This window comes from Neomonachus schauinslandi, chromosome 16, assembly GCF_002201575.2.
Source record: "Neomonachus schauinslandi chromosome 16, ASM220157v2, whole genome shotgun sequence".
In the NCBI taxonomy this organism is placed as follows: Eukaryota; Metazoa; Chordata; class Mammalia; order Carnivora; family Phocidae; genus Neomonachus; species Neomonachus schauinslandi.
The window spans coordinates 57,512,517-57,538,360 of record NC_058418.1 but is presented as its reverse complement, the minus strand read 5'-3'; the positions used below and the strand labels follow the sequence as shown (position 1 = coordinate 57,538,360).

The 25,844-nt window shown below is 57.7% G+C and overlaps 1 protein-coding gene across 1 annotated transcript in view; it reads right to left on the bottom strand.

The window, feature by feature from the left end:
- Positions 1-25,587, bottom strand: part of JPH3 (junctophilin 3) — a 31,743-nt gene extending 6,156 nt beyond the window's left edge. Inside the window, exon 1 of the mRNA XM_044911269.1 lies at positions 25,161-25,587. Within this exon, the coding sequence (XP_044767204.1) occupies positions 25,161-25,542 (382 nt within the window). The 5' untranslated portion in view covers positions 25,543-25,587. The remainder of the gene's footprint in view (positions 1-25,160) is intronic.
- Between the last annotated feature and the right edge of the window lie 257 nt (positions 25,588-25,844).

Below are 25,844 nucleotides of genomic sequence, written 5' to 3'. Positions count from 1 at the left end.
TAGGACACCCCAGAACCCCCTGTCTGTCCTCCGGGTGTCTGTGTGCCCCAGGACATGTCAGACTGGCCGTGAGAGCCCCATGCTGAACTGGTGTCTCCCTGAGAGTAACAGCCGGTATTTACAAAGCTCCAGGCTCAGGGGCGCCTGGGTGGCTCAGATGGTTAAGCGTCCGCCTTCGGCTCAGGTCATGGTCCCAGGGTCCTGGGATCGAGCCCCGCATCGAGCTCCCTGCTTGGCGAGGAGCCTGCTTCTCCCTCTCCCTCTACTGTTCCCCCTGCTTGTGCTCTCTCACTCTATCAAATAAATAAATAAAATCTTAAAAAAAAAAAAAAACAACAAAGCTCCAGGCTCCTTTGTCCTCAGATGGACAGAACACCCTGCAACCTGGCCTTCATGCCAGGGGGATGCACAGAAGCCCCTCATCCCTGCACCCCCACCTTCATGACTGGGGGATGCACAGAGGCCCCTCCGTCCCTGCACCCCCACCTTCATGCCAGGGGGATGGGAACGCAGAGACGCCCGCATCCCTGCACCCTGGCCAGGCTGGGTGGGCAGAGGGGCCATTGAGCAGCAGGAGGACACACCCAGCAGTCAAGCTGCACCCATGTTTGCACACACAGGGCCAAGCCCAGAACCCCCAAGCCAGGCAGGACTCTAAAACAGGTGCTTCCCACATGCCCCGTAACACGAAGGCCACCTGCTGTGATTTTTTTTTTTTTTTTTTTTGAGAAAACCAGAGTTCCAGGCATGAACTCTGACCTATCGAATCAGCACGGTCAGAGCAGAGCAGGTGGCGTGCACCTGCCACCGCCCCCAGCTGATTCTTCTGGTCGGGGCATCCCTGGGGTGAGGGATGTGGCAGAGGGGGACCAGGAGGTGAAGAGCCTAGTCCAAGGGCACCCAGCCCATGGGCCGCAGAGCCAGGGCGCCAGCATCACTGCACATGTGGGCACACTAGGTTCTAGAACCTTCTTCCCCAATGTACCCTGGACCGCTTTCCACCGTGTCTCCATCATTAGTGATGGTTGCGGCTAGCCCAACACATGAATGTTCCACAACACAGAAGCAACAAGCCCATCTTCTGTGGAACATCGAGGTCATGCCTCACTTTTTTTTTTTTTAAATGTTTTATTTATTTATTCATGAGAGTCAGAGAGAGAGAGAGAGAGGCAGAGGCAGAGGGAGAAGCAGGCTCCCCACCCAGCAGGGAGCCTGATGTGGGACTCGATCCAGGACCCCAGGATCATGACCTGAGCCGAAGGCAGACGCTTAACCATCTGAGCCATCCAGGCGCCCCATTCCTCACTTTTGATAGCTTATCTTCATATGCAGGTTATAGCCTCAGGATAAACTCCTGGAATGAATTTGCTCATTCAAAAGGAAGTTTTAAGGTTTTTGACACACTGCCCTTGGAAAAGACCCCAAAAGAGTGACCATCTCCCCCCTCATCACCAACACCAGGAAGTATCATTTTTAAAAATCTGTTTTAGCGGGGCTCCGAAGAGTTACGGCTGGTGGGGGGGGACAGAATTCATCCCCCATGTCGCAGTCCTGCCCCCCAGTACCTTAGAACTAACCGTATTTGGCGACATGGCCTTTGCAGACAGGATTGAGGTAAACTAATAAACAGGCACACAGGAAGATTCTCAGCATCGCTCGCCATCAGGGAAACCCACGTCAAACCCATAGCGAGACCCCACCTCACACCCACCAGGACGGTCACTGTCAAAAACACGAGAAACGGCGTCGGTAAGAGCGTGGAGAAAACGGAACCCCTCTGCACCATCGGTGGGCACACAAAATATTGCAGCTGTTGGGTGACAGCACGGGGCTCCTCCGGAAAATAAACCCAGAACGACCGTAGGAACCCGTGGGCCGCTTCCGTGCACCAGCCCCCCCCCCCCCGGAGGACACACAGCAGGGTCTCCGAGGCCTCCGCACGCCACGTCTGCAGCAGTCAGGAAGTGCAAGCAAGCCAAGGACCCAAGGACCGATACGCGGATAAAGAAAACGTGTTCTATGCACACAATGGAACGTTACTCAGCCTTAAAAGGAGGGAATCCAGACTCATGCCAGGACACGGGTGAACACTCGGGACGCCACACTAAGGAAAGACACAATTATTGCACAATTCCACTTATAGGAGATACTTAAAGAAGTGAAAATCCAAGGCAGAGAGTAGGATGGTGGGTGCCAGGGCCTAGAGCGTAGTAGTCAACGGGAGCAGGGGATTTTACGGGAAAATGGCGAAGATGGTAAAGTCCATGTGATCTTTGACCACAATAAGAAATAGGAGGCTGTTAGTGTGGGCCCTAACCCTGTAAGAAGTGGGGGGTGAAAGCAGGGGTGTGTGCACAGGGAAACATCCACATGAAGAGGCGGTGAGGGGGGGCCACCCAACCTGCCGGCACCTTGATCTGGGACCACCAGCCTTCTGACTGGGACCCAGCACACGGCGATGGGTTGAGCCCCCCAGTCTGCGATATCCAGAAAACCAATATAAAAATCAGGGTGCTGAGAACACATACAGAGGACACAGAAAGAGAAGTTCCTGGAGAAGCGGAACCAGGAGATCACATCTGGGGGACCCCCGGCAGAGAGGAGCCAGACCCTGACTCTAGGAGGAAGTCCCTGTTCTGGACAGGGACCCCGCCCGAGTTCCCGGACAATCCAGGGCAGGGCAGCTGGAATCACCACAGCCGGGAGGAGCGGGGAGTTCCTCTGAAGGGGCTGAATCGGCCCAGTCAGCTGTTTGGTATCTTACTTTAATAAACCAACAGCCAAGGGGCACCTGCGTGGCTCCGTTGGCTAAGGGTCTGACTTCGGCTCAGGTCAGCATCTTGGGGTTGTGGGAGCCCCAGAGTCTTCTAGTCTCTCTCCCTCTGCCCCTCCCACCGCTTGTGCTCACGCTCAAAAAAAAAAAAAAAAAACAACCAAGGGTCATCAGACATTCGGAGAAAGCCTCCAATAGGAAGAAAGACCCAAACATACAAAAAGTGTAGGGGGGAGGGGAGGCATTGGGGAGAATCACAAAAAATGCAGAGTATGGAAGACATCAGGAGCCCAGAAATTAAATCCGTAGAGAGAAGATCCTGTGTCCACAAAGTGCAAATAAAATGCAACAAAAAAAAAGGGGGGGGTGGGAAGTCAGAGACAAAGAACGAGCTCCTGGAAATTAAAAGCATGATGGCTAAAATATGAATTTTGGTAAGTGAGTTGGAAGATAAATTCAAGAAAATCAGAAACTGGAACAAAAAGAAGAGGTGGGCAAAGTAGTGAGAAACAGTGAGAAGAAAATCAGAGTCGAGCATGAGTCAGCCAGGGGCCCCAAGTCTGTACGGCAGGAGTTCCGGAAAATTACCAAAGGCGTATGTTAGGAAAGCGTCCCAGCACCGAAGGGTCCAGGCCAGAGGGGCTCACGGACTCCAGCACAATGAAGGGGAAGGACTCCCACCAACACCCGGCATAGCGGCGTTTCAGAACCCCCCCCCCCCCCCCGTCAAGAGCAAAGATCCCAAACACTTAGGGGGACCAGAGGCGACTGCACTTGAATGACGGAGAATCAGAACGGTATGGGCGTCCTCTGCAGCAGTGAAGCCGAGCCATGAGGGACAGCCACCCCCCGCCCCCAAGTTCTGGACCATGTCAGCCTAGAACTCTGTACGAGACCAATGTATCCAGCAAACCACCGAAACGACCTTCCAGGCACTCTTCCTTACAAAGCTACTGCAGGACATATGGCAGCAAAGTGCGGGAGTAAACCATGAAAACACAAGAGGTGGGGAGATTCCACACCCAGGAGAGGAGCAGAGGAGGTCCAGGAAGCAGAGGGGGAGCAGGGGACAGACAGGGGACTCCCGGAGACAAGGGAGGGAAATCTAGAAAACGTGTATTCCACAGAATGTGTGTGTACGTACGGATATACGGGTGGGGAATCTGGCCGGTGTGTTCACGTGAAAAGCCGCACGGAGAGGTTTCTCACGGAGCCTTGGGAAGGTGGGGAAAGCTCGAGGGATTTAAAAACCACCCAGTTGAAAAGAGGCGGCAATCAGGAGGTTCAGCTGTGCGGGAGGACGCGGAGAGGGGCGCGGGGAATCGGCCGTGGCGGGCGCCCCCGAACGTGTCCTCCTTGCAGTTACGACTGAAAATTCTTCACGGAGCACAGGAGCAAGCCCACACATGACGGCAAGAGCGTGAACAATAAGTGCACAGAGTTGGCGGCTCCAAGTTCTGGCCAGGTAGGGCGGGCGGGGCCCTCGGGTGTTTGTTTGGGGCCCCGGTGGACACCTTCAACTCTGGGCACACGTTATCTTGATGAAGGTGACACGTTTTGTGGGGGGAGGGGAGGAACACTGGCCAGAGGGCTCTTCAGCACTCATCATGTCCTCACCGCTCTGCTGTGGCAGCGTGGAAGCCAAGGCTCGGGTAGGATTCAGATCTTGTGGGGGTGCCGACGCGGGGCCCCGCTCCCCGCAGAGGACGCCGGCCTGCTGAGTGCTCGGCCCGGGGCCTGAGCAGGCTGGGGCGGGGGGAGCCGGAGAGAGGGGGCCCAGCCTCAGGGCAGCGGTCTCTGTGGGGTGGAGGTGTTAGACAGGTGCAGACTGGGGGCAGGAAACGGATCCCGGAGGTCACAGGCAGCGCCAACAGGGAAGAGTCATTCTGGCCGGGAGAGTGGGACGCGAGCCAGGAAGCACCCTGGGGTCTGGAGGGCGCAGAGCAAAAGCAGACCCCAGCAGAGAACAGCAAGCACGGCCTCCACGTTCATCCCCCTTCCACCCAGCAGAGACGGGACTCAGGTGTGGGCAGTGCAGGAAAGCCTCTCAGGTGCAGGGGGCAGGCACGAGGAGCCACCCAGGTGGGGGTGGACCGTGGAGGGGGGCACACCTGAGTGTGCTGGAGGCACGAAGGCCAGGGGACTAGGCCCGAGACCAGCATCCCCCCGTCCTCAGCGTGTGGGTCCACGGCAGGTGTCCACGGTGCCCCTTCTCCTCCCCACATCCGTCCATCACGGGAAGAGGTTTTTCTTTCTTTCTTTCTTTTTTTTAATAGCAGTTTCAGGTTTACAGAAAGACTGGGAAGCACACAGACCTCCTGAATGCCCCCCCGCACACCATTTTGGTACCTTGCATTAATGCAACACATTTGTTCCAGTCAGTGGGCCAATATCGACACGCTAACGGAAGTCCATAGTTTACAGCAGGGGTCACGCTCGGGGCTGGGCATTCTGTGGGTCTGGACAGACGTGCACGCACCCTACAGAGTCTGCCGCCGCCCTACAAGTCCTGTGTTCTGCCTGCTCCTCCCTCCCCCAAACCCCGGGCAGCCACGGACCCCTGCCCTGTCCCCAGAGCGTTGCCCTGTCCGGTGTCCCAGAGCTGGGATGGTGCACGGTGAGCCCCTCCAGCCTGGACTCATGCACAGGGCACCCATCACCGGAGGCGTCCAGCTCTGCTGTGGCTGCGTTGTGTGGTCATCCACCCCCCGGGGAAGGGCAGCTGTGCTGCTTCCAAGTCTTGGCAGTTATGAATGCGGGGCATGTGCTTTTTCACAGAAGGAAACAAAACCCCCATCTCAGAATAAGGACTGTTCTTTCAAGTCAGGGATCTTGGTCGTCACGAAGACTTTCCCCTACCCATTGCCCTCTTGGTGTGGATGCACCTGGAAAACGCTGCTGGGTAGCCGGCGGTCAGGACACGACCACGGTGTCTGAAGGACACGGTCCACTGTGGAGCACTCATGATAGAGTGCCACGTGGGGTCATGCCACAAGGGCCCAGGGGGGTTCGGAGAGACAAGGGCACTTTTCCGAGGCCACACAGCAGGAAGAGCAGGGAGATGGGACTCCCCTCCTTGGCTATCCCCAGAGCTGGCAGGAACCTCTGACTCCTCGTGGTCTCCATCCTAGGGGGAGGCCCACACTCCGTGAGGTCAGCTGGTTGGTGCAAGGCCAGGGCAAGTCTGAAGTAGTGGTGGGTCTGTGGACCCCAGGCAGGGGTCCCCATGTCGTTCCTTCCAAGCCACACTCCCCAGGGAGACAGACTCCGCTCGCCTCATCACCCTGACCTCCCAGAGCAGGGCGGGGGCTCCTTCCCCCCGCAACCAGGAACGGCACAGCCTACACTGCCCAGTGCACACAGTGTGTCCACACCACGCCAAGGGCTTCTCCCGCTGGGTGCCCAGAGTCACTTGGCCACACTCCCATCATGGAGGATGCAGCTGAGCTAGGACCCTAACCAGGTGTGCCTGACAGAAACCCAGGCCCGTGTTCTGGACAATTATCTCCACTACCTGCTGAAAGATAAGGGAGAAGTCAGCAACCAGGAGTGCGGGCTCCAGCCCCAACCACACACGTCCCCCCAGGGCCTGCAGGTTCTCACACCCTCGTGCACAGAGCCGCTCCCACAGGGTGGCAGAGGGGACTCGTTCTGAGTGAGGGCCCGGGAATGGTTCCGACATGCAGGCTGACCAGACCTGGGTGTTCCCCCCCCCCCCCACCAGCTTCCAGATTTCAGCTCCATCTCCTGCCCGGCCTCAGTGAGCAGGGACCACCCGTGTCCCCAACCCAGATTCCTCCATCCCCGGCTGCACATGGCAATCACCGTGTTTAAGGAGAATTCATTAGGAGGCCTTGGTAGTCTGAGAAGCAAGCAAGCAGAGGGGCCACTGGAGGGCTGTCCGTGTGTCCTGGCTACTGCCCCACTCTGCCGTGGGTCTCCTAGGCAGCATCCGCACCACCTGGGAACTTGCTGAAATGCAGATTCCCAGGCCCCCAGCCCCACGGGAGCAGAGCCCCTGCAGGTGGGCTGGCACCTGGGTGACCTTCCAGGTGACCGATGCCACTCAGGGTTGAGAACACATGTTCTCCCATGAGAAGCACCTGGAGAGCTTTGGGAACTGGTCACGGACACTCAGTCTGCCCAGAGCATGGACTTGGGGGGTCTGGGAGGAAGCTGGGCAGGAGAGAATTGTAAGCACTCTGAAGAGAGTCTTGCTCCAACACCCCCATCACTTTCTCATTTACAGAACGTCCTTTGAGAACCAACGGTCTTGTTGCTGGAAAGCCACCTGCCGGTCAAGCTTCCATCTTGCCTTCAGACAGCAGCCTCCGCCCTCCCTCTCCTGGGAAATCTCCGCCCTGTGTCACTTCTCAGGGTCAAGGTGTCCTACACACGCCAAAGGTACACCAGGACCGCAGCGGAGCACCCCGCCTGGGGGCCCGGGGGCCGCACTAAGATAAGGCTCATAACATGGCTTGTGAGCCATCATCCCAGACACACACCCACACCCACAGCAGGATACAGGGGTTCCAACCCCCCCAAGGCAGTCACTAAGCCCCCGTGAGACCTCCACAGGCCTCAGTTTCCCAAGCTCTGTGCCAGAGGACCTGGAGCAGGTGGTGTCTACGCGGGCTGCCTGTTCCAAGGGGCAGGACTCCCACGAGGCCACTTGGCTGCAAGTCTATCTCCACCATCAACCATGAGTCTGGACGAGTTACTTACCCTCAGTTTCCACATCCATAAAATGGTGACAATGGGACCTAATCCACAGGACTGCCGCAAGACAGGGACTGAACATGGGAACCTAGGAGGACTTGGGCAGAGAGTGAGGGATGGAGCCCTGTGTGTTCTTTAATCAACTGAAGGCCCCACCGTCTGCCTACAGCCCCATGGTGCCCCCCCCCCCCCCTCCCCCCCCCCCCCGGTGCCCCCCCGTACCTGTTACAGCCCCACGGAGGCCCCCCGCCTGCCACAGCCCCAAAGAGGCCCCCCCGTGCCTGTTATCTCCTCTGGGGGTCCCCCAGCTCCCTGCCGTCTCTTCAGGGGGTCCCCCAGAACTCTGTCATCTTTATGCGGGTCCCCCAGAGTCTGCCATCTCAGAGAAAAACAGATTGATCAGTGGTTGGGGCTAGCTTCTACATCAGTGTCCTCTCCTTTCCCATGACCTCTCCCGTAGAGAGCGGGATCATGGTCACCACTCAGCTATGGAGCTTCCTCTAGCCCCCTCCCCACACCCTAAGCCTCCGTTTTCTGCAGCGTGGGGAGAAGACCCCTACTCTAAATGACTGTTCATTCACCTAACCAGTGTCTGCAAAGAACCTACCACGTGCTGGGGCGGAGAACATGCATAGAACAAAGAACCCCTTGGACCTGAGATTTAGAGGGACAGAGACACATGACGGGAACACCACCGGTAGGAGGAAGACAAGAGCAGGGCTTCGGGTGGAGGCAGAGGGGCAGGACTGTGCTGGGGACCACCTGCAGGAGGGGACGATGAGTGCTCCCCGCGCCCGGCACGACTACCACCTCCAGCCTTGTTAGGGTTTTCTCCAAACACAGACTTTGCCACATCCGAGAATAAATCCATCCCCCACCCCCACCCGAGGCGGGATGCTGGTAAAGACTTCTGGGCTTCCAGATGATTCTTTTTAAAAATAAGCTGAGTGGAAATGTACAGTGGTGCAGACACTTTGGGACACAGTCTGGCAGGCAGTTCCTCAAACAATTAAACCCGGAGTTACCATATGACCTGGCAATTCCGTGCTTCGGTACACCCCCCAGAGAAAAGAAAACACCCGTCCCACAAACACCCGCACACCAATGTTCACAGCAGCGTTCTTCAGACAGCCGAAGGTGGAAACGGCCCAGATGGCCGTCAGCAGACAACTGGATGAGCCAGATGTGGTCCATCCGTGCCCTGGAACACCAGCAAGTCTTAGGAGGGACCACTCTGGTACGCATTACCACATGGACAGACCGAGAAGACAGTAAGGGGGCTTGATGCACGTACATGATATGTCCAGTGTTAGCAAACCGAGCTACAGAGAGGAGATTCGGTGGTTGGCCCCCCACCTCAAATTAATAAATCTTTTAAAAAAATAAAAAAGGCACCTGGGTGGCTCAGTCGGTTAAGCATCCCTTTGGCTCAGGTCATTGATCCCAGGGTCCTGGGATCGAGTCCCGTGTGGGGCTCCCTGCTCAGCAGGGAGCCTGCTTCTCCCTCTCCCTCCGCTGCTCCCCCTGCTTGTGCTCACTCTCTCACTCGCTCGCTCACTCTCAAATAAAATCTTAAAAAAGATTTGGTGGCTGCCAAGGGGAGGGGGGAGCTAGGGAGAGGACAGCTAGGTACGGGGTTTCTCTTTGAGGCCATGAGAGGCCCTAAAGTCGATGGTGGTGATGTGTGCACGACTCTGATCGCACCAGGAATCACTGAATTGTGCACCTGGAGTGGGTGCAGTGTGTGCTCACTGAACTCTATCTCAATAAACTAAAAAATCAAGCCTTAGGTTAGTAGAGCTGCGCTCTGCGGCCCCAGCGAAGATAGGGCCAAGGTGAGGTGGCTGCAGCCTTCCTGGGGAGGGAGACATCACTGCCGTTGGGAACGCACCTCCACTTCCCAGAACTGCCAAATACCAGCCCTCCTCAATCCCCCGGGGGGCTCCTGCTCCGCGGCCCAGGGGGTCCCGCGGCTGGGTGTGTTTCCAGGTGATGCCCAAACCCCCGCAGGACGGCCCAGAGGCCCCACGGCCTGTGCAGTGGAGAGTGCCTGGGTCAGGACTCCCCTCAGGACACAGAGGTGGACGGTCCGATTTTGGCTCTGAGATCTCCCAAGGGACGAGGTGGGAGCAGAGGCCCGCAGCCTGGGATGTACAGACTCCCAGGGGGCCCCTGGATGGAACTGGGGGTGGTGCAGAAAGAACTCCCATCCTTATTTTCACTAGCCTCTACTTGAGGTGTAGACGGGCAGCAAACCACAGTGCTCAGGCGCCAAAGCTGCAATTTTGTTGGCAATAAAACGACACGCCCCGGGGACAGTGGCTGCAAACATCCTGGGGTAGCGTTACCGCCAAGGCCCGCCCCCCGGAGCAGGGCCCGACAGCCCAGGACGAGCCTCACACCCACCCTGCTGGATGTCAGTGTGGCCGGCCAATGGTGGCCCAGGCCAAGGACACGCGGGGCTCCAGTCCCCCCCGCCCCCGCCTGCCCCTGCAGCCGCCATGGACGCCAGCTCCAAGGTCGTGCCAGGCCTGGGGAGGGACATCCAGCAGTGTGTCCTTGTGCCCCCAGGAAAGTCTGCCCAGAGCAGGGAGGGGTACGAGGGGCTCCGCGGGCGTCTCCGGATAGAGCAGCTCCGAGGGGAGACCGGGAGGGCAGAGGGAGGGGCAGGAGGGGCCCAGCCAGCCGGCCAGTGGCCAGTGGCCGGCACAGACGCCTCCACCAAGCCCCCGAGATGACTCCCTCCAGAGCCTGTCCCAGTCCAGGCTGACCGGCCCTTGAGATTGGGTTTTCCCAAAACTACTTCCTCGGCCATCAGCCAGAGTCCCTGAGGCTGAGGGAGGAAGAGCAGAGTGAACCCCGCTCTCAGACGCGCCCCAAACCACCCACCCAAAGCCCAGTCTGGCCCCCGGCCACAGGCTCCAACAACTTCACCCTCCAGGGCTCCCTGCAGGAATTCCTGCAACGAGGAATAAACCAGACTGTCCCACCGCAGGGCAGGCGCAGGGCAGGCGGGCTCCTGGCTGTCTTGGCTGGAGGGCCTTGACACCCCCGAGGGAGTTCTGGATGTTTCTACAGGAACTCCTCTCCTCTGGCCGCTGTGGGTGGAGGGGAGGCCTGGAGCCTCAACGGAAAGGTGCGTACAAGACGCAGGACGCGCCAGTGAGCAAGAAATGGCCGCTTGTGGGGCGCCTGGGTGGCTCAGTTGGTTAAGCGACTGCCTTCAGCTCAGGTCATGATCCTGGAGTCCCAGGATCGAGTCCCGCATCGGGCTCCCTGCTCAGCAGGGGGTCTGCTTCTCTCTCTGACCCTCCTCTCTCTCATGCTCTCTCTCTGTCTCTCTCAATAAAATAAAATAAAAAACTTTATGTAAAAAAAAAAAAAAAAAAAGAAATGGCCGCTTGAAAACAAAGAGCAATTGCCATTTGCAATGACGTGGGTAGAACTGGAGGGTGTTATGCTGAGCGAAATAAGTCAATCAGAGAAAGACAAGTATCATATGACCTCACTGATATGAGAAGTTTGAGAAACAAGACAGAGGATCATAGGGGAAGGGAGGGGAAAATGAAACAAGACGAAACCAGAGAGGGAGACAAACCATAAGAGACTCTTAATCTCAGGAAACAAACTGAGGGTTGCTGGAGGGGAGGGGGGGGAGGGATGCGGGGGCTGGGTGATGGACACTGGGGAGGGTATGTGCCATGGTGAGCGCTGTGAACTGTGTAAGGCTGATGAACCACAGACCTGTACCCCTGAAACCAATAATACGTTCTATGTCAATAAAAAGAAAACAAAGGGCAAGTGAGAAGTACTAGGGATGCATCCCTCCTCCCTCTCCCCTGCCTGCGCCCTCCCCTCCCACCCCCTCCTCACCACTCTTCCCCTTCCTCCTCTCTCTGCCCATCTCTCCCCGTCTCTTCCTGTCCATCTCTGGCTCTGTCTCTATCTCTGTCTCTCCAGTTTCTGTCTCTATCTCTGTCTTTCTCCCTGTCTCTCCCTCTCCCTCTCCATCTTTGTCTCCCCATCTCTGTGTCTCTCCCTCTCTGTCTCCCTCTCTGTCTCTCTCCATCTCTGTGTCTCTCCCTCTCTGTCTCTCCCTCTCTCTTTCCCTGTCTCTGTCTCTCTCCCTCTGTCTCTCCACCTCTGTCTCTATCTCTGTCTCTCTCCGTCTCTGTCTCCATCTCTGCCTCTCCCTCTCTGTCTCTCCCTCCCTGCTCTCTCCCGCCTTCCCTCCTTCCCTCTCCGTCTCCCCACCATCCTCCCCTGGCCGGCTAACAGGACACTCTGCGCTTGTGGACACTTCACGGTCACTGTCGCCAGAGCTGCCTCCAGTCCCGCAGAAACTGTGACCTCTGCTATATTTCTGCCGCATTCTCTCGGGGAGCCACGATTAATTTCCTCCAGATTGGGCCGTGCACCGCAGACACAGCCCCTCAGCCCCCACGCTGTCCGCGTGGCGTGGGGCGCCGGAGTCCAGGGAGGCTCCAGGCCGGGCTTCGGGCCGGGGCCTTTGTCCCCACTGGGTCTACAGTCAGGTTGGTTCTGTGCAGACCCAAAGGGTCAGGCTGCGGCCTCCACGGCCAGGGACAGCCTGGCCGCTCGACACAGCCCCATGAGTCTGGCAGAGACACAGCCCCGCTGGCTCCCCGTGGCCCCTGGTGTGGCCCTGCTCCCTCCGCTCCTCCTGGAGCATCTGCGACCTTCCCAGCCTGCCCAGCCTCTCCCCCCATCCTCTGGGGCTCCGTGGAAAGTCCCTCCCCCGCAGGCTTTCTCACACCTGCCCGGTCCCACTGTGAGTCCTGGCCCTGCTCCCTCCATCCCGTCAGCAGTCGAAGGGGAACCATGGAACAGGTGCATGCACATGGTCCCCTCAGCCTCAGCAACAGGACCACAGCGCCCCGGGGCCTGCTCATGGCCAGGCACACAGTCGGCGCTCAGCAAGTGCCTGTGTGGGTCCCACCTGCCCTGCGGACACCATGGCTGTTCTGCCTTGCTGGTAAGCGGACCCTTCAACGCCCCCGCTGCGGGGCCCGGACAACATACCCTGACCTCCTCGCCCGTGGGCAGTGGTACTGATTCTGTCAAGTCATCACTGCCTAAACCCCTACTGTGTGCCTGGCTCCACGCTCGGTACTCTGCGGGCAAGAGAAGGGCACTGGGTTTATTTCAAGGAATGCACCATCCAAAGGCGGAGGCAGCAGGCACACAGGAATCCGGGGGGCGGTCAGGGGCCGGGCGCTGGACGTCCAGTCACTGTGCTATCTACAGTGTATTTTAAAAATTTACAACTCAACAACAGAGAAACAACCCAGTTTTAAAGTGGGCAAGGACCCGAGCAGACAAGTCTCCAAAGACATGCACGTGGCCCACGACACGTGGACAGACGTCTCTGGCCAGTCCTCAGGGAGACGCACATCCAGACCACAGGGAAACCACGCCACGCCCACGAGCGTGGCCGGAGTGGAAGGACGACAGGAGCAGGTGTTGGTGAGGACGTGGAGGGGCTGGGCCTGCAGCCCCGCTGGGGGGAGCGCGGCCGCACAAGGTGGGACCCGGCCATCGCCGCCCCACCCGGGTCTCTGCCTGCGCCCACAAACCGCACGTCCATGCAAAATCTTGGCCCGGGGACACAGCTCCCCCAGAGTCCCCCGACGGGTGAACCGATAAGCACAGGCTACGGCCTGGGGGGGTCCGTGGACGAGTCCCGAAAACCTCACGCTGACCGAGAGGCCAGCCACAGAGGCCACCTTGTGGGACCCCGTCCACACCAAGGGTCCAGACCCAGCCGATCCAGAGACAGAGAGCAGGTCGGGGGTTGTCCAGGGAGGGACTTACTGCTCGAGGGGTTTCTTTCTTGGGGGAGAAGAATGTTCTAAAATTAGGGGGTGGTGACAGTTGCAGAACCCTGGGCACATACCAAAAACCGCTGAACTGTACACTTCAACAGGTGAACTTTACTACGATCCGTCACCTGCACCTCCACAAACATGACACCAAAACCACGTCACGGCGCGATCGTTTGTCCCCTCTCGGTGCAGGTGTGATACGGAACCACCGTGTCTCTAACGGGTTTACAGGAACAACACGACGTCCTAGCGGCTCATGGAGCATCTGCATGCAGCCTGCACACGCGCAGAAACCCCGAGACCTAGGTCGTGTGATTCCCTTGCTGCTGGAACCCGAACCTTCCGAGCCTCTCTCTCCCCCAACCGTGGTTTCCCCGTCTGTGAAATGGCACAGCTGTGTGGACCTGGCCTCGGGGGGTGCTGGGACGATAAGGTGGCCTCATGGATGAGAAGGGGCAACACAGGGCTGAGTCCCTGTCCATCTCTGTCCCTGCTGCCCTCCCCCCCGCCCCCCAGGAGCGCCCTCCCCCTCGACCAGCCTGACTACAGCCTCCCTCTCCTGCCCAACTCTGAGTCCTGGGGCTTCTTCCCTTCAGTCTACTCCCTCCCGACTTCATGCCACCTCCCAGTGGACGGTGCCCCCACCTGGATCAGACGCACCATCCGCCTGCACCCTCCACCCTCACCCGGCTGCGTGCAGTCTTTCACACCACACACCCACCCCGCCCTCGGAGTCCCGTCTGTCTGAAACGGGAGGTCCGTCCCGTCCTGGGAGCTGGCGGTCCTGGGCTCCACCTGCCTGCTCAACCCACCTCCAACCCTCAGGGCTCTGTGTCTCCCCGACCCACTGCCCCCGCCCAGACACAGGCCATCACCTCCCCTCCCCTAGACACAACCGCCCTCCCAGGGGCCCCCAGCTTCCACTCCGGTCCCCATTTCCTTCCCTGCCCAGCAGCCAGCGTGAATACCCAGACATAACCACACAGACAGCAAGGGTCCGGCAGCTATGCTCCTAGGACCGTATCCCAGGAAGGCTTACGTTCACCTAACAGCCCCTCCGTGGAAGTCTGCAGCGGCTGTGTTCCTTTCGACCCCAGACGCCCCTCGACTGCACATGGTTACACAAGCCGTGGTCTGCGCACACGCACACCCCAGGACCCTGGTCAGCAAGGTGTGTGGATGCACACACGACCGGGGTGGATCTCCAGAGAATCACAGGGAATGAAAAAAGCCAGTCCTGAAAGGTTGCATCCCCTAGGATCCCATGTATAGAACATTCTGGAAATGAGACAATGCCAGGAGGGAGAGCAGCTGAGTGGGTGTCGTGGATGGGAGGGAGGAGGGTGCGGCCCTCAAAGGCCGCTGGGGGTCCCCGCTGATGAAACGCTCGGTGTCCCTGTGGACATCCCGGCCACAACGTTGTGCGGTCCCTTACGTCAGGTGTTACCTTTGGGGAGACCGCGTGGAGGGCACAGGGGATGCCTCCGCTCTTCTCACAACCACGTGTGAGTCTACAAGCATCTCAAAATTAAAGCTGAATTACAGAAGCACAAACACCAGCCAGTGCGGCTGCCCTGCTTGAATCCTCGGGCACCCTTCCCTCGGGTGGCTGGGAAGCTGTGCTCAGACCGCCCCCCTTTGCGCTCCCCCTCTGGGTCTTTAACGAGCCACACCTGGATCTGAGCCACACCTGTTCTGGCCTCCTCGGAGCCTCTGCACGCCCTTTTTCCCGCTCTCCACACCACTGCCACTCCTACCCTCCAGCTCTCCGTGGGTTTATCATCCACACATCAGGCAACCAGGATTTCTGGAGCTCTCTCTACTGCAGGGCCCAGTGAAGAACCCGCCAGACCCAGGGTCTACCACCCCCGACCCGGGGCTCCAGTCCACAGTGAAGGGGCCTCCACAGAGCATGTGTGCACGGAGGGCCCAGAGGCGCTCTGGGGGTCTGGCGCCCCACACCATCCTCATAGAAATGCACTCAGCTCTTGCCTTTTCTTCCTCGGAGCTACCCACAGACAGCCAGGCCTTTGACCTCACCAGAAAGCAAGCAGACAGCTTGGTGGGGTGGAGGGGGCACAGAAAGGTCGTGCCCAGAAGTTGGCTGCACAGTCCCCACGCGGGCAGTGGGGGGCCAGCTCATGGCCCCTTGGCTTAGCTTCTAGAACCAGCCTCCGAGAAATCCTGCACTGGTTTGCAATGCGTGCTTCCCAAGGAGGCCCCCCACCCGCGCCTCCCTTAGTATCTGAAAACCGCCCCCACCGGAAATCCCTCCCCGACTCCCTACAGTGAGACCACCCCTCTGCCACCTTCAGGGGCCTCCTCTTCTCCCCTTAATGGTCCTCACCCAAGGCAGAGGCCGACGGGGAGGGACAGGGGCTTCTCAGGTGTGGTCCTCAGGACCCCTGCCCCAGATGGCTCCAGATGTGCCCTCTGCTAGATTCCCTCCTGGGGAGCCTGTCCCAGGAGCCTAGGGTGGGAGGTCTGGAGCAGACCACTGTTGAGCTATTGAGACCCTGAGCCAGCACCCCCATTTCCTTGGCCTCCCTGGGCCTCAGTTTCCCCCTCCAGAATGGGGGAGTCATGCCTTCCTCCCAGGCAGACCGAATGAGAGAAGGCACAGGCAGCTCCCAGCTCATGGCCAGATGCTCGCTGAGACTCGAGTCTCGTTGAACTGGTGGGAAGGGTACAGGATGAAGAAGTTTTGAGGGTCAAATGCTCCCTGGGGAGGCAGACCGGTGAGTCCTGCAGGAGCAGCTGAGGGCCCTGGGGCCCCGGAGTGGGGAGGGGTGTGTTCACGGAAGAAGAGGCAGGGAAGGCCAGCCCTGCCCGCTCCAGTCCTTGCTCTGGACTCGTGGGCTGTAGGAGTCTGCTGGCTCTGGCCCTCTTCCTGCCCACCCCCACCGCCCCGCTGTGCACAGCGATGATGGTGTCTGGGCCCCCATGGAGAATGGGAGGGTGTCTATCCTGGGATCCATGGACAAGTCTCGGGGAGTCTGTGAACCCCCCCAGTACCCACAAAATGCCTTGTGTGGGCAGGGACCTGCATGTGTCATGGGAGAGGACCCTCAGCTTCCCCACACTCTCGGAAGAGTCTGGAAGAACCCATGAGTTTATGCACTGCTGAGCAAAGAGCCATGGAAAGCCAGGCTTCAGGAGATCGGGTCCCCCCCCCCCGGCCTCTGTGTTACTATTAGACAGTGGCCGCCTCCCTGATCCTCAGTTTCCTCAACTGTCGATCAAGTGGGTGGCCGTCAGACGACTGTCCCACCAGGAGGAGCCCCACCGGGTGCTGCAGACAGCGCTAGGCCCGCCCCGCTGCCCAGGGGCCCCGTGGCCTCGCCAAGCCGCCCCATGCTATGAGCGCATGCCTCATACGTGGGAGCGCATGCCTCACCTCAAAGCACGGCCTTAAGGACTAAAAGGAACAAGGTCTGTGGTAAAGCGCGCAGGCCAGTACTTGGAAAAAAGCAGACGTTTAAACGTGGTGAGTATCCTTCTTTCAAATGAAACTCCGTGGCTTTGGGATTCTAGGTGACCACGTCTGTTTGGCCCACTTTCAAACTGGGGTCTGTAAGACACGGTAGTGTCTTCGTCCTAACCCCAGTGCCCTCACACAGACACAGGTCCTTGTAGGTGCAATGAATTAAAGATCCTGAGAGATTGTCCTGGCTTTTGGCAGGACCCTAAACCCAGGGACGGGCGCCCTGTAAGGAAGGAGGAGGAGAAGGTGGAGGTGAGGAGGGCCCGCAAAAACACAGTAGCTCTCCTCGCTGGAGCATCGGCCCGTGCTTGAAATTCTGCAAGTCTATTTGATTTTTATTTTAATGAAGCACAACATCTACTTCACGAGCCATTTGACCCGGCGCTTGAAGAACCGTCCAGAGCGGCGGCTCTCAGCCCTGTCGGCTTTTATCGTGGACCTGGGCCAGGAGGCCACCCTCCCAGAGCCCAGTGGGGACCCCAGCCGGGTCTTCGCTGCCGCTCTCCCAGCAACACGCTGGACGAGTAGCCTTCCACCTCAGCTGCACATTAGGATCACTAGGGCAGTTTTAAAAGAATCCCAATGCCCAGGCTGCACCCGGACCACCTCAATCAGCAACTCTGGGTGGGGCCCGGGAATCAGCATTTTCCAAAGCAGCCAGATGACTCCACGTACGGCTGAGATTGGGACTAGTGTGCTAGGTCCTACATTTGAGCCACCTAGACATCTTGCAAACATGGACTTCTGGCCCCAGAGACCTCTGGGCTGCGGAGTGGGGCAGTGTTGAGATTCTGCATTTCTTTTTTTTTTTTTTTTTTTAAAGACTTTACTTATTTGACAGAGAGAGACACAGCGAGAGAGGGAACACAAGCAGGGGGAGTGGGAGAGGGAGAAACAGGCTTCCAGAGGAGCAGGGAGCTCGATGCAGGGCTCGATCCCAGGATCCTGGGATCATGACCTGAGCCGAAGGCAGACGCTTCAACGACTGAGCCACCCAGGCGCCCCCCCGAGATTCTGCATTTCTAACGGTCTCCCTGAGAACCATCCTCAGTGGCTCTGCTGTGCAGCTGGGGTTAAGAAGCACCAGCCTGTACAGCCACTCTGGAAAACAGTATGGAGGTTCCTCAAAAAGTTAAAACTAGAGTTACCCTACAACCCAGCAATTGCACCACTGGGTATTTACCCCAAAGATACAAACGTAGGGATCCGAAGGGGCACATGCACCCCAATGTTTATAGCAGCATGTCCACAATAGCCAAACTATGGAAAGAGCCCAGATGTCCATCGACAGATGAATGGATAAAGAAGATGTGGTGCATATATACACAATGGAATACTACTCAGCCATCAAAAAGGATGAAATCTTGCCATTTGCAATGACATGGACAGAACTAGAGGGTTTTATGCTAAGCAAAATAAATCAGTCAGAGAAAGATAAAGACCATGTGATCTCACTCATATGTGCAATTTAAGAAACAAGACAGATGAACAGAAGGGAAGGGAGGGAAAAATAAAGTAAGAGGAAATCAGAGAGGAAGACAAATCATAAGAGACTCTTAACTCTAGGAAACTAACTGAGAGTTACAGGAGAGGAGGTGGGTGGGGGGATGGGGTAACTGGGTGATGGGCATTAAGGAGGGCACGTGATGGAATGAGCACTGGGTGTTATACGCAACTGATGAATCACTGACCTCTACGTCTGAAACTAATAATACACCATACGTTAATTAATTGGATTTAAAGAAAAAAGAAGCACTAGCCCAGAGCCATGCTTCTAAAGGTGGAGTCCCCAGACCAGCAGCAGCTGCACCAATTGAGACGTGTTAGAAATGCACATTATCATGGAGGATCTCAGGCCAGAAATTCAGGGCTGGGGCCAGCAAATCTGCTTTCAGCACCTTCCAGGTCATTCTGACGCTGGCCTTGAGGAGCGACAGTGGTGGGCTAGTCCCCCGCCCAACCCCTGCTCCCCCAGCAGCACAGAGGACCCTGGGTTCTTTCCGAGGCCTCCAGTAGCAACAAGGAGACCCTGGACACCTGGGAAGATAGGAGCTGGCACAAAGAAAGAGTGTCTCCTGCAGAATCAGCAACCCAGTCTTGGAGCCACGGCCCCCAACCAGCCCTCATTCAGCCTGAGCTCAGCCGTCCCCTCCCCTGGGATGGCTCTGCTGCTCTCAAGGACACGCAGTCCCCCTTCCCTTCTCAGAACCCTCCCCTGTGGTGGTTCCACAAGAGTCCCCGAACTCTGGAGTGAGAAACTCCAGATTATTTTACACATTTTAGTTTCACATCCAGACTTCTTAGTAGAAGTCACGTCATCCTGCATCTTATACATCGCTGCAAACTGTGTACCTCATACCTTGTGCTAGAAACTGAACGTCTGTGTCCCCCAGAATCACAGGTTAGAAAGGAGGTGCTGTTAGGAGGTGGGGCCTTCGGGTGGGGTGCGGAGGGTGATGAGGGTGGGGCCCTTAGGAATGGGATTAGTGCCTGATGAAGGAGACCCAGAGCGCTCCTCTGGCCCTATCCCCACGTGAGGACACAGGGAGGTCGGCAGTCTACCCCCAGAAGCAGGCCCTCACCCAACACAAGCTGCCCGCCCCTTGATCTCGGAACTTCCCAGCCTCCAGAGCCATGAGAGATACACACTGCTGTTTAGAAGCCCCCCAGTCTATGGGATTCTGGGACAGCAGCCCCAACGGACAAAGGCCCAGTCCGGCTCAGCAACTATTTCCAGGTTGATTCACTAAAGGTCGCCCTGAGCTTTTGTGTCTTTCCCCCTTAAACATGGTAGGGACTCAGGAAACACATCTCAGCGACTGGACGAGCCAATAGCAGCAAAGAGAGTGACAAAGGGGATAGAGGAAAGGCGCCTTGTTTTTCTGCGTCTTTCCCAGTGCTTTGCCACGAACGCTGCTCACTAAACAGTGCTCCCCCCCCTCCTGTGGCCACGACTGCACCGTGCCCTTGGGACGTCAGCACGCCATCACAGTGGGTTCCCTGTATTCTACACCGTCCGTCTCACTCACAGGAAACAACAGCAGAGCGTCTTAGGAGCAAGGACAGAGCCAGGAGCAAAGCAAAACCCTCTAGATGAGGAACCCACGGGTGCTGAATCGAGGAGGAAGGTGGCAGAGTAGTCTCTCATTGGCTGCTACACACAAGATCATTCCTTTGCCTGCCTCTGGTCGTCTCGTACAGCCCCCGCAAGCCCCGTGAGCACAGAGGCACCCCCAACCTGAGACGGGCGGAAATGGGAAAACTTCTCGTGGACAGGTCAGGGCCAGGGGGTCACTGGCCAGGAGGGTCAGTTTGGCGGCCTGGCTGGAAGAGGCAGTCTGGAGAGAAAGAGAACAAAGCCAGGGCCCCGTGTGGGGCGGCCCTCTCCATGGTGCTGAAGTGACCCGCTGCTCCTCTGTCCCAAATGAAGACACAGAGGGTCCAAGAGAACCCCTGGTCGGATGCACAGAGCCTGTCTGAGGCAAAGCCAGGACCCCAGGCAGCGCTCACTTCACCCACCAAGCGCCTCGCGCGAGCCAGGAGACTATAAATTGGGGGAGTGGCTGATCTAAGAGGGGGCAACCACTGTGGGAAATCCAAACAAACACCGTCCCCCTCTATATCCCACGAATCCACATGCCCTGTTGTCACCAAAGGATGCTGTGCTAGGTACCCGGCTGTCAGCTCAGAGATGACAGCCACTTATCTTTCGAGTTGTGCAGGCCTGGGGAAAAGAGAGGAGGAAAGTGAGCCTCGAGGCAAAGCAGCAGAGGCTCTTGGCTGTCCCCCAGCAGCCCCCACCACCCTTAGTCTTCCCGGCCATGCCCCCTCCTCCTTGGGTCAGCTGGGCTAACTGTCACCATCAGCCAGGGCTCCTCACTAACTCCGCGGCAGAGCGGCTATTTCAGGAGGGTGCTCACCCTCATCCCTTCACCAGCGTGCAGTGGGGTTCCTGATCTGAAGCACCCACATCGCTCCAGGGCTGTGTTGGGTGAGGGGAGCGTGCAGTAACACTTCTTTCTCAGCTATTATTGGCAACAAAGAACTAGTTATTTGCTTTTTCTTCCTCTTTTCACCTCCTGGAGCCTTTCCCCTTGCCAAAGTGGCTGAACCAGAATCTCCGAGGAGATGCTTTTATCTCTAGTGGCTGAGTGCTGCTTTTGTTTCTGAAATGAATTCCCATTGGCCTACGTCACCCATCACCCGTGTGTCCATAGCCCTGCTTCCTTCCTCCCTAACCTGGGTGTTTGGATTTTTTTTTTTTTTTTAAGTTTGCTTTCACATATTCATAGTCTAGTATCAAAAATACGCCCCATGGTCATTTATTTTGTTTGGATGAGGGCTTCTTCCCCCTTCAAAGGGGCATTAACTGCATAAACAGGTGTTTAAAGTGGAAGCAAAACATCCCGCTCCCTCTGTAATCTGAGCCCTCTTGGAAGGCGGGCGCTCTCCCTTTGCAGGGACTCCTGCTTCTCAGAGCAGGAGTCGGGAGAGATTTGGAGGGTACACGTGGCTGTGTTTTGGGGGACGAGGTGGAAACGTCTCTGGGTGACAGGTGTATTGTGTGTGCATGTGCTCACAGGCGCAGAGGGCCTGGAATTTTGACTGTGGGCGTGTGTGATTTGTGTGGGCCGAGGGATCTGGGCCAGTGAACGGAATCTGCATTGGAGGGGGGAGGCCTGGTGTGTGAGATGACTCACATCTTTCAGGCTGTGGGAGGGTTTATTTGTGGGGGTAACTCTGGTCCAAGGGGTCCTGCGTCCACGGCATCAGGAGGAAATATTTACCCGTGCGGCCAAGCGCAGGGGTCTGGCGCGTGGAGAAGGGGAGTGCAACTGTGCCTTTGCCTACAACTCCAGGCTGCTGCACCCAGAGGAGAAGCGGGGTGCGGAGGTAGAGGAAGGCACGAGGAGGTAGTTCTGCACAAGGGTGCAGAGAGAACGTGTTCCACACAAAAGCAGAGGCTCTGGAATCGCCGTTCTGAGCGCGAATCCTGGTGCTGCCCGGCGCCCACCAGCCAAGTCATCTGCCCCCTCTGAGCCTCGGCTTCCCAGTGTGGGAAATGGGAGAAACGAGAAAACCAACCCCGCAGAGGGACAGGAATTAAGGGCTAGAATTCATGCAAACACTTGCCCCATGACTGGCACATGGTTAAGTGTTTAATATTGCCATTTATCCTCATCATGACCATGATCACACCTGGCTATCGGTTCCAGTAATGATCACCCTAAGTGGCATTCAATGCACATGTCATGGGAGAACAGAATAGTGGTAAGTGATAAGGAAAGCTTACTATAAATCTAGCATAGCCGTGCACGCACCTCAATTATTCCCCACCTACTTTACAGATATTATCAGCCCTTCTTACAGATGAAGAGACGGAAGCTCAGAGAAGTTAAGTAACTCGCCCAAGGTCACAAAGCCGAATGGTTGCAACTCCACAGCATGTGCTCCTGCCGCCCTGCACCCCCCGGGGCCTCACCATCTCCGAGGGCACCCTCGGCACACCGACCGACCAACCGTGGAAGTCACTGGGCTCACGTCGGTAGAAAACGCCTGTCTTACTTGGGGGAGGATGAACCCAGAGGAGAAGGAGTTGGCAGAAGGGGCCCCAGTTGCAATGGAGTCCATAGCAATTCCAGCCAAATGGAGAATACATTTGCCATTTGTGCATTATTCATGAAAATCGCCGTTTCCCAAAGTCAGCACTGGGAGCTGGGCTGGAGTTCAGGAGCTGTGCGATGCCTGCCCAATGTTCCCATCCCTTGTGCAAGCAAAAGTCAGACTGGAGTCAGGACCATGAACTCATTAAGGCTCCGCCTGCCCTCCCCAAAGCATAAGCCACCACGCCCACCCGCTGCCTGTGGAGAAGACATCCAGACCCACAGCTGCAACACCCCACTTGGGTTCTGCTTGCCTGACGGACTGCTGGAGGGCACACCTTCTCAACAGTCACTTCCTTCCTGATGAGAAGCACGGACCATGTTGCCGAAAGGTGGCCCCAGATGTCTGGCCTAATTACCCCAATTTTCCGTCATGCCATGTCGCCAACCAAGAAGGAGCAGTCAGCCCTGGTGCCCTGCTACCTGGCTGGCCTACAGGTGGTGTGGTGTGGGGAGTGGGGGCTCCATTCTGGACAAATCAAGGTTTCAACCATGACTCTGCCACCACAGGCTGGGAGCTCTGGTCTGGCCCGTGGGCTCCTGGGTCTCTCTGGCCTCATCTGTAAACTGGACCTGACCCCCTCCTCTCCACCATGGGAGGACCCAAGCAGGGCAACGTAGAGGGAGGTGCTTTAGGGAGCAGAACCCTATGTAGCCACTTGGATGGGGGATAGAGACCTAAGAACATCGATCCATTGAAGGAAGCATTTCTCACATCAACATATCAGGCCCTAAACTCATGGCCAGCCACAGAATCAGGGTGTCTCTTCCCCTGGTGAGCACGAAGGAAATTACTACTCTTCCTTCTGAAATGGAAGCTCTCTGAGGACAATGACTTTTGTCTGCTTTGCTTACTGCTGGTTTCCTAGAGCCCAGAGCACCTGCTCATAGCACCTACGGGCCACCCAAGATGTCCGGGGAAGGTGGGCAGCCTGGAGGGCTAGACCTCACTCTTAGATATTCTGGGGAGTTCCACAGAAACAGGGGCCTGGCTCCTCTCCTCCCCAGGCTCCCACGTGAGGCCGCATAGCTGCTTTCCTGGCTCAGGCACAGCTGGGAGCACCTCTGGAGGGACAGATCCGCAGAGCAGCAAGGCCAGAGCCCCCAGGGTGACAACTACCCTTGGGATCCCAAAGAGCCCAGCTGGGAGCGCCAGGCTGCTGAGCCGCCCACCTCAGCCACCCACATCTACTGCCCGAGCCTCGCCGTGTGTGTGTGTGTGTGTGTGTGTGCGCGCACACACACACACACACACAGCCTAAAACCCAGAGAGGGCTGTCTGCTCAGTCCAGCCCCTGCGCCCCAGGGTCAGGGATGCTCTCCAACCTGCTCCATGAAAACAACAAGAGCACAGAAGAGGCCGCCTGGGATGAGGCTGGGCACAGCTTTGACAGGCAGGAGCATTATATAATTAACTGCCCCCCACGCCTCCTCCCCTTAGAGTAATAATGAACCCTGCCTCTCAGTTGCATAAGCCAAAATAATAATTACTCTCCAGCCCTCCATCAGTCCTGGATGTGGCCGGGGAGCAGGTGTTTAGTGCCTGCTTCATGAGACGTGAAGGCAGCAAGCAGGCGGGAGAAGACCACACGTACGTTCATGATTTGCACGCCCGGCAGAAGCACACAAGTCACTGTTGTGCCCCACGCCTTCCCCAGGCATCCATGCCTGAGAAATTACCCAGAGGGGGGCACAGAGCCACTTCTGAGGCTAAGCTCCCAGATGGGGGAAGGGGGGCCTCTGGAGAGCAGGCTTGTTTGGGGTCTGGCTTCCAGGAACAGTAAATGCTCCATGCCTCTCTCTTGCACAGAGGAGTGGACACTGGAGTGTCCGGGACAAGGGGGCAGCTGCAAGCTGGCCAAGGCTCCGTGCACAGAAACCATCTTGCAGCCAGGGCAGACAGGCAGGCAGGCTCAGCACTGAATGTCGTGGCATGCTGGAATGAAGGCACAGAGCATTCCCTAAACTACCGGTGAAAATGATTCAGCCACTGGAAGGCAAGATTCCTGGGCTCTCGCTAAACAGATGGGCCTCCTCCTCCCTCCCTCTAGCAGCCTCTCTGGCTGCGCTAGCCCGCGTCCAACCACCTAGAAGTTTATTGCTGTGTTGTGTTGCTTTGGGTTTGTGTCCCTCTCCCAATCGCTCCCTTTCCATTGGCTTGGGCTGAAGGGAGGCCCTTCAGCACCGCAGGAAAACAAGGAGCTGAGCTGGGGCCTGACTCCTGGAGGCCCAGCACCAAGGCAGCTCTACCAACAAGGGCAAGGGGCCCCCTCCCAGCTCCCGTCTGCCCTTGGTGGGTCCCAGATGAGGCCCAAGGCCCGGGGCTCCAGGCCCAGTCTGGCCTTTCCAGCAGGTCTGTGGCCTGCGCTTGGATCATGCACTGACACTCTGCTCAGCCCCGCAGCTCTGGGCCTGGCTCTGCTCCTGGAAAGCCCCCAACACCCTTCAGCTGACACAGGGGTGCTGTCCCCCACCAGGCAGTGGGGCAACCTGTAGCCAGGGCAACTGTGGCCTCCAGGAAGCCCCAGGAAATGCCCCAGGTGCACACGGCCCCACTGGAGGGAGAAGCTCAACTTCCCCAGAGGTAAACAGAAGAGGCAAGAGAAGAAGGTCCCTCCACCGCCCAGCCTCTCCCCCCCACCCCGCCCCGGCCCGGCCACCCGGGTGGCACCTACCTCCATCCGAGTACGTCTCCGTGCCATAGCCGTCCTGCAGCCCGTTGCTCCAGGTGCCTTCATACTTGGCCCCGTTGCCCGTGCACTCCCGCACCCCGTAGCGCCCCTTAAATCCGTGCGTCCACTCGCCCTTGTACACCCACTTCCCCTTGCTCTCCAGGCCGATGCCGTGGCGCTTGCCCTGCGCCCAAGTGCCCTGGTACGTGTTGCCGCTGGGCCAGGTGTAGACGCCCAGCACCTCGAAGCCGTGGCTCCACGAGCCGGTGTATTCGCCTTGGCCCTTGGGGCCGGTGCAGACGCCATGGCCGTGCGCCTTGCCGTCCTCCCAGCCTCCACAGTAGGACCCTCCATCGTCAAAATTAAACCTACCCCCACTGGACATGCATGTAACTCGGTTTGCAAATCCCGCAAACGGTGAAAAAAAAAAAAAAAAAAAAAACCAAGGCGATCAACAAACCGGATTCTTGGTTGGCTGGCTGGTTGGCTGGTTTTGTTTTGCTTTTTTTTTTAAGGAAGAATGGAGAAAGCAAAAAACACAGCGAGCAGATCCCGGGCGGCGGGCGGCCGCGGCGTCGGCTTCGGCGGAATTTAAGTCAATTGGGGGCGATTATTCCTTTTCGAGCTGCGCCGCGGAGCCTGACCAGCGTCTCGCGCTCCCGCTGGAGACAGGACCGGAGGGGGAGG